Consider the following 16,210-nt stretch of genomic DNA (forward strand, 5'->3'; position numbering starts at 1 on the left):
CGTCACGCTCAGACTGATTTTCTGTCTCCCTCGCACGCACTCTTTGTCGTGTCGTTTAATATTAGCGGCGTCTGCCGCAGGAGAGCCATACTGACTTAGTATCGGGTATAACTGTAGAGTTGCGGTGTACGTAGCAACTCACAACGTTCCCCCTCGTTTTTATTGATAACTTTGAAAATCAAATGAAAACGCGCACGCACAACTTTTACCGTTTAGGGATAATATAACGCACAGGCTTTTAGCGAATTTTGTAGCTTTCGAAATTCGTTTATCCGCGACGCGCGCAGCAACCACTCGATTCAAAAAATAATTAAATTCTTTTGAAATCGGCCGGTAATTCTTATCTTTATTTTGGTCAGCGGCCCTTCTTTCAAATCGCGCGCCGCGAAATGCCGGAAGAAAAATGGTATGGACAGCAGAGAAAACGGCACAGAAAACGCAACGCACGCAAGGCAAAATCAACCGTTTTGCTAAATATACCTTGAAGACAAAATCAAGGTTTATTGAGAGCGTTCGCCGAGGTAGGGATCCTATCAAACTTGCAATTTGCATTGGCTCTTTTTGCTTGTTATCCATACCCCCCGTTAATAGGACATTCGAAATTGCTCTCTCCCGACTCATTTTTTCGTCGTAAGAGAGGAGCAGAAGAGATCCGGTAATTCGACCAGCAAACCGGTTGTAGGATGCGAGTGTTGATGGACACTTATATACCCTATGTGTGTTTAAACTCGTATTGCTGTTATGCGATTTTTTGTCAGAGGAAACGGCTTTTGATCTATCTATTTATCGTTGATACTCTTACAGCTATAAAAGGGAGAAACTAAATTACTGCTCCAGACTTTTGCTACTTTTGTAATAGCTAAGCAACTTTGTAAAATCCTCTGTCCAGGGTAGCGTGGTTGTTATACCCGATACTCAAAATGAGTATTGGGGTATATTAGATTTGTGGTAAAAGTGGATGTGTGTAACGTCCAGAAGGAATCGTTTCCGACCCCATAAAATATATATATTCTTGATCAGCATCAATAGCCGAGTCGATTGAGCCATGTCTGTCTGTCCGTCTGTCCGTCCGTCCGTCTGTCCGTCCCCTTCAGCGCCTAGTGCTCAAAGACTATAAGAGCTAGAGCAACGATGTTTTGTATCCAGACTTCTGTGATATGTCACTGCTACAAAAATATTTAAAAACTTCGCCCCGCCCACTTCCGCCCCCACAAAGGACGAAAATCTGTGGCATCCATATTTTTAAGGATACGATAAAGCCAAAAACGCAGAATCGTAGAGGATGACTATATGTTCTAGAGTGTAAAATCTCAACCAGATCGTATAATTATTATAGCTAGAATCAAGAAAACAATTTCATTCTTTCTCGCTCTGTCTCTCTCTAACACACAGGTTTCATGGTCGGCTTTGCCAATTGCAAAATATGAGTTCAAGGATCTCAGAACCTATAAGAGCCAGAGCAACCAAATTTGGTATCCACACTCCTATGATATCGGACCTTGACCGTTTCGTGTCCAAATTTCGCCACACCCCCTACCTCCCCCGCAAAGGACGAAAATCTGGGGCACCCACAAATCTCAGAGACTATTAAGGCTAGAGTAACCAAATTTGGTATCCGCACTTCTGTTAGATCTCACTTAAAAACGTATATCTCAGAATTTTGCCCCAGCCCTTCCGACCCCACAAAGGACGAAAATCTGTTGCATCCACAATATTGCACATTCGAGAAAACTAAAAACGCAGAATCATAGATAATGATCTATCAGATTGCTGAATCTGGATCAGATCGGATCATTTTTGTAGCCAAAAGAAAGAAATCAATTTGCAGTGGCCACGCAGCGCCCGACGTCACGCTCAGACTGATTTTCTGTCTCTCTCGCACGCACTCTTTGTCGTGTGGTTCAATATTAGCGGCTTCTGCCGTAGGAGAGCCATACTGACTTAGTATCGGGTATAACTGTAGAGTTGCGGTGTACGCAGCAACTCACAACTTTCCCCCTCGTTTCAGTTCTCTTTTACGATTCGCTCTCCCGCTCGCAACCATGATGCAATTCTGATGCAATTATACAAGGTGGTCTCGTCGGCAAAAGTTAGTCCCTTAACGTATGCTAGCAATAAGTGCGAGTGAAGGGCACATAGTATAGTGAGTGTGAGTGAGACGGTATATGTTGATGTTGATTAGCCCTTAACAGGCCCGTGGGTTTTAAAATTTTAAAATAAAATGATTTTACTGATATATTAATATTTAAATTTTATGCAGCCATTAATAATTTTTCTTCAACATTTTTAGTTATATTAAAATGTTCTTTTACATAATATAAAAAGATTACTTCTAATTCTGTGGTATTTTTTTTATATGCTTTTTATAATTTTGTTGTTGTCGGGACATAAGGGTTAAGAATATATCAAAAAATTCGTCCGTGAACAACCTTCATCATCAACAAGCAAGCATGCACTGACGATAAGGGACAACACGAACGAACTTCGGCTCCCGACGAGACCACCTTGTATAATTGCATCATGCTCGCAACAAGCGTGTATGTGAACACAGGGTACAATTCATTAGGTAAGGTCAACTCAGACCTCTTTTTGAAGGAAATAATGGTTATAACATAATAACATTTTTTGTGTTGCGAGAAAAATTATAGTACTATTTTTGAAGGAAATAATTGCTTCTGCTTATACGACACTCTCGCATATTTGTAGTACTATAGTGTCCTACTAAATTTGTGAGGATTGTTATTTTTTTTCCCGTTTTTTTTGTTTTGGTAGATATTTATTTCTCTCGCTCTCACTCTATACCATTCCCACATTCTTTAGTATTAGTATTGCTAGAAAATAATAGTAGTCGATCAGTTCGAAGCAACGTAACTGCAAATAAATATTCAGTAAAAATTTGTCCTTTGCGAAAATATTTCTATTCGATTACTTTCAGTATTTTTTTCGATATAAAAAGTGCTGGAAAACGTCGCACCTACATTTGACTTCCGAGCTGTTGCCAAAATTATAAATTTCCAATTTTCTAATTTGGAAACGCAAAAGAAGCACTGTGGGAAATGAAGTCGCCCAAGAAATTGCACAAGAGTGCGGGGGCTGAGTTTTCGCTAAGTTTGCGGGAGACGCAAAAGGAAGAACCCAAACCGGAGCTGAGCGACCAACAGACCGACGACGACACAGAATCCGAATTGCCCATACGCGGCCGCCCGTCGAAGAAGTTGCTGATCCAGCAGCAACAGCAGCGCCAGGTACCAGTAAGGGCTCCACTTCCACAGTGAAGCGTGAGAGCGACGCAGAGGAAGTTCTGGCAAAGCTAAAGAGCGGCGAGATTCAAATTCTGACCCAAATGCCGAAGCCTCGCTCCACCGACCTGCCAGTGGTCCCACCCCGCCTGGAGTACACCAAGGAGGAGAAGCTGCAACAGAAGAAGCTGGAGGGGGCCGCCAAGGACGATCTGCTCTCCGCCAACATGGCTCGCTGGAAGCGCGTACGCGATCATTGGGAAGAGCATACTCAAAAGTACAACCACGAGCGCTACGAGGTCATCGACCAGATCATGCATCAGGTGTCGAAAATCATAGAATAGTCGAAATGATAAATATTGATCTTGAATAAATGTTTAGTTTATTTAGTATGCGTAGAAGATGCGTTTCCCTTTCGATTAAATTATGTCTAATTAGCTTTCTTTTGAGTGGAGTTCAAATGCTGCTGGATTATTCTGGTTTGCTAGTGTTGTGTCGCCGGGTCTCTGTGTTCTGGGTATTGATTGGAATGGTGTGTGCGCCTGTCCGTGTTTCTGATGGTATACACACGCACACCCAATTGCAGTCAGGCCGTGCTCACACACACACATGCACTCCCGCTCCGGATACTTATTCGACCTTGAGCAACTCGACGTCGAAAGTAAGGGTGGAGTTGGGGGGGATGACTCCTGGGTGTCCACGGCTGCCGTAGGCGTAGTCCGGGGAGCAGATGAGCTTGGCGCGCTGGCCCACGCTCAACTGAGCAACGCCCTCGTCCCAGCCGCGGATGACTTCGCCCTTGCCGATGGTGAACTTAAAGGGCTTGTTGCGGTCGCGCGACGAATCGAACTAGGGATAATTCATTATTAGATTGACTTGTTCAGTACTGTACTTCAATGAGCTGTACCTTGGTACCATCGTCCAAGGTTCCGGTGTAGTGCACCACGACTTTTTGGCCGTTCTTGGGGAATGTGCTGCCTGCGAAGATATAAAATGGATGCGAGTGAGCGAGATGGATATAGGCAACGCTCGAGTAATTTTCCGGGGCATCCACCGCAAGCATTTCTAAGGTTATGCTTCACTCGCCCGGCCAGGATCTGTTGCACATCGTTAAATTGCCTAACTTACCGTCACCGGGAGCAATTGGAACAACTTGTACGCCCATTTTAATATTAATTAATTAAAAATTGCAAACTTTTTCCGAAAGCACGTTGACGCGTCTGATAAACAGTTTTATCGATAAGTGACTTAACCGACTTAACCCCCTCTATTTAAGCAGTCCAACGACTTGAAATTAATGATTGTAAATTCTTCTTGCAGATCCAAGCCTCTTTTCTCTGAACTGAAAAATAACCACGCTAACTTTTACCTGAACTGCGCTAAAATTATTTCATTTGCATTATTTTCGGTGGAATATTAAAACACCTCCTTGGTCTACAATGGTTTAATCGCTCTCCGTCAAGCATTGGAAACCACATTCCTCGATTATGATATTCCGCGGAATATTACTAGCTAGCTAGAACATTTTGCCATGCCCACATAGTTTTATCCAATTGATGAACCTATTTTCTATTTGACGGGTTTATTTTAAATACTTGCTTTTATTGAATTTTTTCTACAAAAAGGTTTTAGCAAAATAGGTCAAACAAAAAAAACGAAAGAGGATAGTCGTTCATATATCTCAATTTGATATTCCGTCGAATATTACTAGCTAGATAGAACTATTAGTTCTTCCCACATAATTTAAGGCCATTGATGAATAAATTTTCTACAAGATTGGCTAGGTTTTAGTCCTTGCTTTTATTGTATTTTGACTAAACAAGGTTTAAAATATGACATGTGAAAACATCGGTTATCCACTTTAGACCTATTTATCGGACATTGTTGAAAAATTTTTGATGTACTATCGATGACAAAATACATAAACAGGGTGGATTTTTTGAACTAAATATTTATTTTTAATTTCATTTAGCGTTATCTTTAAACGAAATTAGCTTGCCATTCAGTGTATGCTTCCCGCGATTGTTGATTAGTTTTACAGCATAGTTGATTTTTATAATCTGTCCTGAATCTCCGTTTTCTCCGAATCTCTCTTAGCCTTGTCTGCCACAGTTTTAATACCTGTATTTGATGAGACGGACGTATGCGGTGCTATATTTCCTGCCTCCGTACTTGTAGGGAGCAAACAAGGCACCATTAGTTTCGGCAGGACCTGAATTGGCCAGCATTGGCCAAATGGAGATGCTGGAAAGTCGAGTTCCAAATTAAAATTGATTTGTGTTCGCGCCCAAATAAAACAATCGTCTGCATGCCCTTATCGATAGTTCACTGCCAGGGTAGTCCACATATCTGAAAAAACGCGCTACAAATATTTACAAAAACTGAGCTTCGAGCACTCTGTTCAATAAACAATTTTAGTGAATAATATAAAAAATGCAAGACATTTTGCAATTGAAACGCAGATCTTATTGACAAGATGCGAGATGCCGAGCCGAGCAGCAGTGGCGGGGGAAAAGGACTCGCCGGACAGTGCAACGGCCAGCTCCACAATGTTGAGACGGAGGCCGACAGCGCGAACTGCACCATCTGCGGGGCCGCCAAGTCGTCCGCCCTGCTGGACCTCAGGTCTAATCAGGTAATGCAGCGCCGCCTCAGTCGTGATTGGAAGATGCAGCTGAGTATTCCGCAGCGTTATTCGCGCAATGGATGTAATCAGAGTCCCTCACTATTGCAGGAAGATGTGATCCGGTCTACGCTGAAGGCCATATGCGTAGAGTGCGTTTGCAAGTTGAACATGCATTCGGAGGTAACTCGCTCCCTGATGCAGCGGATGCAACGGCTGCAACAAGCAGGGAGCGGCACGTCCACCATGACGACGACCACGGTTACGCCCACGCAACTAAGTCCTCCCATAGCGGATGCCGAGGTGACCACCACTCTGGTAGAGGTGCAGGAAGGCGAAATGGCAGCCAATGACCACAGCAGTCGCAGCTCACGCTCCTCTTGCTCCGTACTAGAAGCCTACTCTGCCCAGCCACCTGAATCTCCTTCCGCCACCGAGTCAGGCGGCACTCGCAACAACAGTGTTAATATCCAGGACGGCTGGAAGTGGCGCACGCGGCTCGTCTGTCAACACTGTGGGCGAGCCTACTTCCGCAAAGACTACTTCATTATGCACTCGCGCCGGTGCAAATCGCAACAACGTCTGCCCAAGGCTAGGTGTCGTGTGCTTAACGAAGCCGGCAGCGATGACGACACTGTGTCGCCACGTGCGCTGCAGTCGTCCTTGCGCCCTACTCGTACCTTTCACTGCCGCAACTGCGAAAAGGAGTTCTTCACAGTAATCAGCCTACGCCAGCACCAGCGCAATACCCACCAGACCCGGCATCCGTGCAGTCTGTGCGGGGTGGCCTTCGACACCAAGTATGAGTGGGATCTGCACCACACAATTTGCAGTGCCAAGCATGAGGCAAGTACCAACTCGGATTCTTTCTGAAGCAGCAGGAGTTATAACATACTTTTCCCAGGCGCTAAAACTCCACCAAAATACGAACGAGACTAATCACAGGGTAAGGGCCCAGTCGACGCGCTCGCGTTCGCGGGCATGTTCTGAAATTTGGAATAAGTACACTACCAATGTCGAGGAGGAGGACAATGACAGCGAATGCGTCGAGCAGGAGCTGGAAGAAAATGAACAGGATGAGCAGGTGGATACCATGTACACACGGAGAATGAACTTCACGGGCGACTGGATAGTGAACCACAGCCGAAGCAACAGCAACAGTGCCCTCAATTTGTCCCGGCTCTACGACAACTACGTGCTGGAGGAGTCACATATAAGAACAGACAAGGAGTATGGTAATATATTGTTAGGTTTCTACGGCTCATATTTTTCGGAACAATCCAATAGTCGGTCTACTGGATTTGCTCATTCGTTACAATATGAAGCATTTCAGGGACGCAGAGGCAGCTTTTGAAGTGATAACATTTTTGTTTCCATCGACAGATTTATACATGCTTGATTTGCTGAAGGCGCAAGTGCAGCTTAATGAGTTTTCCTGCTTCACCCTAGCCTGTGGCTACCAGACGGATAGCCTTAGCGAGTTGATGAAGCACGACTACATGCGTCATTGGAAGATGAGCTGGTTCTACTGCCAGAAATGCGGGGACGTTTTCACCAGCAAGTATGTACAACTCCCTCGGATATCCTGCCTTTTAACATGGCCCCATGTACTTTGCAGAGTCTTCCTTGACTACCATCTGCATCGGCAGAACCGCGGCGTGTATATTTGCCACAAGTGCCAGGACGAGTTCGAATTCCAGCATCAACTGGACCGCCATCTGGTGCTCCACAACAAGGGCATGACCTACCAGTGCAACTTCTGCCGCCTGGCTTTCCTCAGTGAAGCCAAACTGCTGGCCCACTGCGCCCGTTGCGGGCACAGTCCCAACGACGACCCACCGCTCATCCGGATCGATTGCGCTCTTTCAATCAGCAACTATCCACCCCAGCCTGAAACAACCCACCACAAGTGGGAGTACGAGGAGCGAGAGCTGCTCCTGCCCGGAGTAGCCATGCCATCCAGCGGACCCATGCACTTGCCCAACCATAAGCCCTTCCGCTTCGCCATTGGAATATGCGATTTCGAGAACCGCCACCAGCCCAATTGTGTGGGCTGCCAGTAACTTAAGTTGATCAAAATGGTGGAGGGTCAAATCGTATGCCAAGACTTTTACCTCAGTGTTTTTACTATTCGCGTGTAGATAGATAGTCTCGTGTGTATTGTGTTCGTCTTAGTCCGGCTCAAATCCCTATCCGCATCCTCATGGTGGTCCCGAGGCGACCCAGGTCCCGTCTGTGTCGATGTAAAAATATGTGTATATTTTTCTAACAGATTAGTGTAATAAAGATAAACTCCAGACTGAATGGCTGCGATATTGCCTAATCGTGACTTGCGTCTTGGCGGTAGTGATAGTTAGATTCTCATATTCGATTGATTCAGTCAGTTTATTTCGCATTCGATCGCTTATCATTAAATAATGTAAGTCCGGTGTCAACTTTAAATTGCATTACAATTTCCTTTACTTAATACTAGATCTAATAACTGCATCTCGATCTTTGTATAACTTGTATGGATGTGCATGTATGTATGATGCGTGTGTGTGTTTATAGACTACGATTCTATGTACAGAGGTTACTCGTATAACAAATTAACATTATCAACCGTACGACTACATAATTGTATCTGTGTAGGTGTTTATAATTAAAGAGCCTATTGCATTGCCCCCAGCGCATGTTTGTTGGATTTGCTTATACATATTAATTTTGTTGTGTTTTGCTTTGTTTTTGCCTAAGCTTAAGTTATATTTATGTGTAGAGTCATAGTTGGACCTATGGACTAATTCATTCATTCTAAGTTGGCTTAGATCTAAGTAGGTTGAGGTTCTGAATTTGTACGCTCAACTCTATAGGTTGCCACTTGTATTTTAATTTGTATTTAATGTGCTCGGCTCTTGTTGCATATTCTCGTGCTACTTTCGAGCCGTTTGAGTCGGTGTCAGTCTTATAAAATTCAACCCAGGACAGTGCTTAACGCTAATATGATAATGATAAGGTAACAAAGAAGTTCGTTCTTTAAAAAAAAGCTAGAATAGGCTTTATTGAGGTAGTTGTGTTCATATCTGTTTCATTTCTTATAGACGTCACGGAAATCATAAACATAAGGCTTTATACGTACGTATGTATGTATGTATGTACGTATGTATGTATGTGTCTATTATAAATATCTAGTGCTAATAATTTTTAAAACAAATCACTGGCATTAACAAAGTTGTACAAAGTATTGCTTACTCGCTAGCTCATTCTGACCTGATCCTGTCAAATGTTCCTACCCTACGGTGTATCGGTAGCCTCTTTTGCTCTGCCCTTGATCGCCTCTAATATGCAATATGTGGATTCTTCCTTCAGTCTTATGTAAGTGTATAGTTTACATATGTTTCCTTAGCCATTGAGCCATTAAGCTTCAAAGACCACAGCTAGCTAGCTCCTAAGCTAAGATGGCCATCGAGTGCCTAGCCTAAGTGTCAAAGTGGGAGGGGTGTCTCCTAGCCTAGTGTGTGTGTGTAACCTATGCATATTCTATTCTAAGCTAACGTTTCTGTATTAGGCACAAAGTGATGCTGACAACAATTTTATTTTAGATTGTGGATTTGATTTGATTTCCTCCTAAGGTGCAGAAGCTGGTGTGCACCCGCCTCGACTGGGATAAGGGGTTCTCGTTTAAAGCTTCACCAACGCAGATGGACTGTCGATGCCATTGAGAAAACAACAGTTTAGTCGCACGTTGTACGCCGAAAAGAAAATAATAACACAAGGGGAGTGAAGAGTAACCACCTTGGGGCGGTGTACTGGGGTCGTGCATCTGGCCCAGCAGGTCTAGCATATGGAATCGTAGCTGTCCGCCGCGTACTGCCAGGCCATGGTGAGCGTCAATCAGTCGGTTCTAGCCTGCGACTCATCGCCGCCAAGTAGCTCCCGCTTCAGGCACAGACCCAGGGCCACGGGCGGTGGTGAGTGGGGATAATCCTCGTGGTCCTTTCCATTGGTGGAGGCGCTGTTGGAGTGCATGATCACACTGGCGCTCTCGACCGGCGAGGAGGCCCGTGGGGGCTGAGGAGAATAGGGCGACTCGGGACGTTCTTTGCGTGCCAGCGATAGATCTTCCACATGGTCGTGATCGTGATCGTGATCCTGCTCCTGGTCATGATCATCTTCATCGTCAGCATCATCGCGCTCGTCCTGGTCACGCTCCCTCTTGATCAGGCGCTGCTCGTGCTTCTCCATCTCTATCTCCATGGCCTCATGCTCGGAGTAGTGCCGAGCCCTTGGACTTGGAGATCTGGCTGCGTGTCCATTGGAGTCAGACTCCTGGGGGCTGCTAGACATTCGGTTGGCAGCTGCGTGGGCGGCCGCTGCCAGGGCCATGGCGTGGAGTGCTTCACGCCCGGCCTTATCCCCGCCTCGGTTCTCCAGGGCCTGCTGCAAAAAGGCGTGATCCAGAAGGGCGGCTGCCGAGTGGGGAATGGTGGGTGGCATGCCGTGGTGGCCGCCTCCATGGCCACTATGCTGGCCATGCTCCTTCGGATCACGCTCTAGATCCGTCTGGCCATGCCCGTGGACATGTCCGTAGCTGTGGGCAGCTGCGGTAGCGGCTGCTGCGGAGTAGGGAAAGGCGGCGGAGGACTCCACCCCGGGTGGGCTGCGCTTGGGTGTGCGATGCGTGCCACGGCCCGTAGTGATGTTCAGCTTGCGGACCTTGTCGTAGAGGGTGCGGCTGGGTAGTCCGTACTTGCGGCTCGCCTGGAGCGCGCTCATGCCTTCCCGAACGGCCTGAATGGCACACATCATGTCCGCCCGGGTGTATTGCTTATAACGCTTCCACTCCGGCTTCTTGCCGCCCGGCCCGCCAGTCTCCTCATCAAAGGAACGGTCCGTGTGCGGTGATAGGGGCTCCTTGTCGCCGCCGTAGTCCGAGCCGTTGAAGCTGTGGCTACCGGTTCCGCCGCTCACGCCGACTCCGCTGTGGTGCTGGTGCGGCGGCTGGTGCTGGTGCTGATGGGTGGGAGTCTTCTCGTTTAGGGAGGATGTGGAGGAGCTCTTCAGCAGCAGAGGATTGGGCTGCGAGGAGTCTGCTGGGTTGGCCTGGGCCAGCACGTTGCGCAGAATGGGCGTGTCCCGGGTGCTGTTGAGTAGCATGCTTGAGATGGCCGAGAGCTTCTTGCGCTTGAGCGGATTCATGTCGGCGGCGGACTCATACACGGAGTTCAGCATGGCGGCAGCGGCAGCGGCAGCGGCAGCGGAGGGCGAGAGGGGCCACTGGCCTGCCTCACCGGCTGCGGCGTGCGAAGTGGCCTGCGTGGGCGTCAGGGGAGTCTCACCGGCTGGGATGTGGAGATGTGGATTGATAGGTCCTGATCCAGGCGTGAAGTTTGTGTACGGCGGCTGGTAGCTTCCGAAAGGCGGCGGCGGTGGGGAGCAGCTGCTCGAGATGACGGCGCTGGGCGAGATGTGCGTGGACGTTGAGATCACGGAGGAGTTGTGGTGCTGCTGGCCGAAGGAGCCGTCGGCAAAGGACCCGTTGAGGGGCTTGCCAGAGCCAGCGCCCAATCCCGAGCTGGAGGTGGGCGTGATGCTGGCATGAAACTGGCTCTGGACCCGCTCCTCCGCTGCGCTGGCTGCCTTGTGATTGTACTTCATCAGATTGTCGTAGAGCCCCTTTACCTGCAGCTCCTTGGCAGTGCGCAGGATCTCCGGCTCCTGGCTCTTGGTCACCGTGGCCTCACCCGTGTACATGTACTGAAGCAAGGCCGCGATCTCGAAGCCCCTCACGCCCGGCAGGATTATGCTGCACTGGTCATGGGCCACGTCCTGCAGGATGTGCTGGAAGTACGGCGAGTTTGCCGCCAGCACCACGCGGTGTGCCTTGAACTGCTCATCGTCGACGACTAGGGTGCAGTCGACGTAGCTGCCGACCTCGTGTAGTGCGTGCAGGATCTGCACCAGATTGGTCTGGTGGTTGTTCCAGCGCAGGCAGTACGTCTGGCCCTCGCTGCTGGCCACGGGCGCTGTGGGCCCGCCCATCTCTTCTGCCCTGCTGTTCTGGCTGTGGCCGCGACCCCGGTGACTGTGACTGTTCACCCGATGGCGATGTCCCTGGTGATGGACTGGCGGCTGCTCCGGCTCCTCGTCGGGAGCGGTGTCGCTGCTGCTGTGGTAGACGCTGTTCAGGCTGGTGAACGCGGCACTCAGCAGCGTCGGCGAGTAGGAGGAAAGATGCTTCCGGACTTTGAGCGCCAGTTTAAGGCTTCGGGATCACTGTAGGGCCTGCCGCGGAAGAGAAAAATGTTTCCATGAAGATTAGGAAAAGGTTTTCGCTCCGGTTTGTTGCTTTCGAGAGTTTGCACAAATGATTCCCAACACGTCAATGGGAAAGGCAAAAATTCAGATTTCGCATGGGTTGCTAAGATCATGGAGTGAATTTCTCAGACCAGGGTAACCAGGAAACCAAGCTGGTCCCGTCCCCCTCCTTAATACCTCTATATTTCTCTGCCTCCTCCACGCACACACGCGTACATATACAGGTTTGCGAAACTGGGGATGGTCACCTTCTCCTCTCCATCGTCGTCTCTCATCCACCATTGCAAAAGTTCTCGTTCCCATTCCCATTCCCGTTCCCGTTCCTATTTTTCTGTTTTTTGGCGGAAAATCTTGTCTGTAAAATTTATGCCCATCGCCACCCCCTGAAGTTTTATGCGCCATAAAAAGTGAAAGCGCTCCTTGCCAATGAAGGAGGCACAGACAGCGGCCGTGCCAGAGGCAGAGGAGGGTGAACGAAAACGTGTAGAAAAAATGGGGGAACAAATATGCAAACATCCCTCGAAAGATGTGTGCGCGTATTTTTCCGGCTGCTTTTCGCGCGTTTTACTTAACATATAAATATATATGTATATCCGTAAGTACGGAGGTATACGTATATCATTTTTTACGCCGCCTGGAAAGTGGAAATGGAAAGGCAAGTCACCAACGCTCACACACACACGCACACACACGCCCAAGGAAATGAAAAATGTTACTGAAAAACTTGCAATAATTTTCGTTCATTTTCCGAGGACGAGGGAGGCCATATGCCCTTGCCCTTGGCTTGCCCATGGAGAGGCCCGACGCGTAGTCGAATTTCAGACTCAAGTGGACGCCATATGCCGAACCGATGGCCCATCTGCGTCATGTGTTGGACATGCATCATGCATCGGGCAACCTCCCCGCCTGCGCCTTCCGCCATGCGTCCTTGCCATGTGTCGGAGACGGCGACGGCGACGGCGACGGAGAGGGCGAGGGCAGAGAAGAAAAGCGGACAATCAGACAAAGGAGGCAAACAAACGATCGAATTATTGTCGGGGATGGTGATGTGATGGAGGTGGAGTGCGGAAAATGCGCAAGAGATCATCAATTGTTATCTGTCCATTGTCTGGCCAACAGGATAATGGGCACCTGCAGCGATCCCTTCCCCCTCCACTCGATCCTTCGCTGCCGTTTTGCGCAACAGATTGAAGTCGCTGCCTGTCGCTGTCTCTGTCGCTGTCTCTGTCAGAGCAGGTAAGCGGTTTCGAATTCGTGTCTGGGGATTGACGTTGGCCGAGTAAGCGCATTAGATGTGGTCATAAGCCATCGGGCAGCGCATTAACGCCTCGTTCTTGCCTCCACAGAAACTCTTATACGGGCGCTATATCGCGCATACGTCGTGTGATCGCCAAAATGCCGAAAGCTCTCCGAGCGTGAGCTTTCGCAGCTTTGGCTGACAGTGGGCCACCATTTTATAAACCATTTAATTAAAAATTATCAAAAAATAACAGTCGGACGGACGGACGTCATTGAAACGAATGCACTTGGAAACCGGTTTGGGGTTTTCCAGTTTTTTGTGTGTCAATTTCTTGAACACGTTCCACGAATTTTTAATTGCAAAACTACAAAAAAAATAACGATTTTGGAAGCCCAAACGAATGAGAAAAAAAACTATTGACGAGCCGTTTAAGTAGACTAATTTAATAGAATCAAATATCTGATTACTAATCAGGGCTTACCACAAAATAATGAAATCGCCACAGGCGAAGCACAAGCCTTTTTTTTAGTGGCCAAAGAGAGTCCTGGACACTTGCAGCGGTTTGTTGATATTTTAACAAGTTTGTTTGATTGTTTGTCAATTGGGTTTTTACTGGTATGTTTTAGCTTTGCCTTGTTTTGAATGTTTTGCACATTGCTCGACTTTAATTGATTTAGTTTGTTGTGTTGGGAATTAGTTATCGTTGACTGTTGGGTTGGGTAAATCCGAATCGAAATTGCACTGAAAACCGCACACACAGACACTAGTGGAGGACGCAGCTTATGCCTATCTCAGATGGAGCTCTTATAGTCTTAGGTTTCCACAAACTGCGACACGTTTGTCGTTTTCCTCTGGTCGTGCGTTGTTTGTTTTGCGGTGTTGCAGATTCGAGCGTTCAAAGTTGAATAAAACTGCCACGGCGCTCTATGCAGCCAAGTCATTGAAGACCAAATTTCCCGACCTACCGAGCGAGACAGCAGTACCCAGAGACGGGGACGGCAATAGCAGAAGGGGAAGCAAACTGTTCGACGCGTTGAGAGGAAAACTGTCCTACGGCTCGGCGCACCCTCGCGCTCTCTCGCTCGCGCACGCATTCGCTGCTTGCAGTCTTGTGCGTTTTTTGCGCTTGCACTCTCTCGTTCTCTCTCTCGCTCTCTCTTTCTCTGACTGCCTGTCTGTCTCTCTGTTTCTTGCAGTGCGTGAGAGTGCTGTGCGTGTGTTGGCTTGTGTGTGTGGGTTGCATATGGCTGCTGCTGCTGCTGCTGTCATTGGCACCAATATCGGTGGCAGCGGGAAAGAGAGAGTTGCAGTCCTCCTTTTTTGGCGACTGCATTTTTCGTGCTGTTCCAACTGACCAAACCGCTTGAGCGGCCGGCCGGACGGACGTCGGCAGGTTGTCAGTGCGTGGAAAACTGGTATCTGAATGAATTTTTTGTTCTTCTCCGCTTTTGGTTTTTTATTCGGGACCCCTTCCACGCCCCGGTGCCGTTCCCTGCAAACTCTACCTCGAAGCTCGGCGCCATTTTGGACTGCGTTTCATGCTTTGTCGTTATTTTTTTTTTTGATGTATTTTTAGGTTTTTAATTTTCTTCTTTTCGTTTAGTCTCTATCTCTGTCTTCCCCTCTCGCTAATCGGGCATAGTAGGTAGGAAAGGACAATTTCTCGGCCTCCGTTTTCCTCTTCTTCGCCTTCGTCTTAGTTATGCAAATTCCGAATCGAATGGCATATAGACAAGTAACGACCTTCAGCAATCAATGCATAATTGAATGCATTTTCGGGGTCGAAAGGGCTTGCCCCTTACGATTTTGCCCTAACCCTTTTACGATTTCTTGATTTTGTATGCAAATTGCAAAATAACGGTCGACGGGGTTGTCTTTTTAGGCAAAGGAACAGAGTCCCACAAAACTTTCTGCAATTCCTGTAATGCACCTGCAATCCATCTTACGCAGTGATCGGCGAGAAAGAGGGTCCTTTTTTATAGACATCCATGCACTGGCATCATGTTGCAGCTGTACCTCTCGTGGCGCTCGAAGCTGATAGAGCTGCATAAAAGTACGAGCACGGGTGTAAAAAATGAAAACTTGCAGCGACCAACTGCTCCATAATCTGGACACGAGCATTTATGGGCTCTGGGGCACTCGGCGTGCCCCCGGCTTTTCTCCGCTTTTAATCTTATCAACGCCTTTCCCCCTGTCCCTATCATTGTGTCAGTGAAAGTGTAAAATAAGGAACAAAGGCTCCAGAGATGGACACACAGTTGCTTCCTGAGGAACCCCCTTGGGCACGCCACTGTCCACATGTGTTTGGCATCGTGAATTTTCCCAAATTATTATCCGCCTTTTGGTCAGTGTTGACTTTGCTGACTTTTTGACTAAAAGATAAAGATGTGGATAAGGATGAGCACCAAGATGATGATGTTTACCGGCTCTGAGCCAGCGATCATTATTATGGGGGATTAGCTGGGAGAATCCGCACGTAATCCAACCGCATTGCAGTCACTCAATGAAGCTGAGTCCTCGTAATGGACTGCCTGACCAGGTAGGTGTTCTCTTGCGGTGTGCTGTGCTACTCTTCCCCCTCCCCTTGCCCCAGCCTTTAATTCGCAGTAGAAAATTCCGCGTGCTGGAGGGAGATCATCAAAATTGCATTGTTCTCACATTGTTTCTTATCGCGTATTTGTGTTTGCAAACTGCACGACGAAGTGCGGTTCGCAGGCGTCTCGTAATTTTCGCGATAAGTTCTGGCGGACCCGGTTGTTCTTTGTGCAGCTTATGGTCTAGTCAGCACATGGGTCGGTGCCGCTCTGACCTGCT

General features: G+C 47.8%; 4 protein-coding genes and 1 pseudogene across 6 annotated transcripts in view; 2 read left to right on the top strand and 3 right to left on the bottom strand.

Annotated features, from left to right (window-relative positions):
- LOC117192519 (protein unzipped-like) overlaps window positions 1–324 on the bottom strand; it is a 33,787-nt gene extending 33,463 nt beyond the window's left edge. For 2 of the 3 annotated variants that reach the window (XM_033397213.1, XM_033397214.1), the window contains exon 1: window positions 210–324. The gene's annotated coding sequence lies outside the window, so the exon portion shown is untranslated. The remainder of the gene's footprint in view (window positions 1–209) is intronic. The other variant, XM_033397215.1, reaches the window with a different exon arrangement.
- A 2,653-nt stretch (window positions 325–2,977) lies between these two features.
- LOC117192521 lies at window positions 2,978–3,637 on the top strand (annotated as a pseudogene).
- LOC117192520 (12 kDa FK506-binding protein) lies at window positions 3,605–4,476 on the bottom strand. Its single transcript, XM_033397216.1, has 3 exons — window positions 4,368–4,476; window positions 4,147–4,217; window positions 3,605–4,088 (listed from the first exon to the last, which is right to left on the bottom strand). The coding sequence occupies exons 1-3, from the start codon at window positions 4,402–4,404 to the stop codon at window positions 3,870–3,872; spliced, it is 327 nt and encodes a 108-aa protein (XP_033253107.1). The 5' UTR covers window positions 4,405–4,476; the 3' UTR covers window positions 3,605–3,869.
- Window positions 4,477–5,611: 1,135 nt separating this feature from the next.
- Window positions 5,612–8,563, top strand: LOC117185788 (zinc finger protein 585B-like). Its single transcript, XM_033397212.1, has 5 exons — window positions 5,612–5,874; window positions 5,974–6,708; window positions 6,767–7,097; window positions 7,246–7,423; window positions 7,481–8,563. Exons 1-5 carry the CDS (start codon window positions 5,716–5,718, stop codon window positions 7,923–7,925), a joined length of 1,848 nt encoding a protein of 615 aa, XP_033253103.1. The 5' UTR covers window positions 5,612–5,715; the 3' UTR covers window positions 7,926–8,563.
- Window positions 8,564–9,485: 922 nt separating this feature from the next.
- LOC117192518 (longitudinals lacking protein, isoforms H/M/V-like) lies at window positions 9,486–14,320 on the bottom strand. Its single transcript, XM_033397211.1, has 2 exons — window positions 13,878–14,320; window positions 9,486–12,123 (listed from the first exon to the last, which is right to left on the bottom strand). Exon 2 carries the CDS (start codon window positions 11,878–11,880, stop codon window positions 9,733–9,735), a length of 2,148 nt encoding a protein of 715 aa, XP_033253102.1. The 5' UTR covers window positions 11,881–12,123; window positions 13,878–14,320; the 3' UTR covers window positions 9,486–9,732.
- Between the last annotated feature and the right edge of the window lie 1,890 nt (window positions 14,321–16,210).

This window comes from Drosophila miranda (assembly GCF_003369915.1).
Source record: "Drosophila miranda strain MSH22 chromosome Y unlocalized genomic scaffold, D.miranda_PacBio2.1 Contig_Y2_pilon, whole genome shotgun sequence".
NCBI classification, from domain to species: domain Eukaryota; kingdom Metazoa; phylum Arthropoda; class Insecta; order Diptera; family Drosophilidae; genus Drosophila; species Drosophila miranda.

Bases quoted from the DNA above. Each gene is read 5' to 3' on its own strand.
- LOC117185788 (XM_033397212.1), top strand. From the start codon at position 5,716: ATGCGAGATGCCGAGCCGAGCAGCAGTGGCGGGGGAAAAGGACTCGCC. The intron at 5,875-5,973 runs GTAATGCAGCGC...TCACTATTGCAG, and splicing joins TGGACCTCAGGTCTAATCAG to GAAGATGTGATCCGGTCTAC. The intron at 7,424-7,480 runs GTATGTACAACT...TGTACTTTGCAG, and splicing joins GGGGACGTTTTCACCAGCAA to AGTCTTCCTTGACTACCATC.
- LOC117192520 (XM_033397216.1), bottom strand. From the start codon at position 4,404: ATGGGCGTACAAGTTGTTCCAATTGCTCCCGGTGACG. The intron at 4,218-4,367 runs GTAAGTTAGGCA...ATATCTTCGCAG, and splicing joins TCCAATTGCTCCCGGTGACG to GCAGCACATTCCCCAAGAAC. The intron at 4,089-4,146 runs GTACAGCTCATT...AATTATCCCTAG, and splicing joins CCTTGGACGATGGTACCAAG to TTCGATTCGTCGCGCGACCG.
- LOC117192518 (XM_033397211.1), bottom strand. From the start codon at position 11,880: ATGGGCGGGCCCACAGCGCCCGTGGCCAGCAGCGAGGGCCAGACGTAC.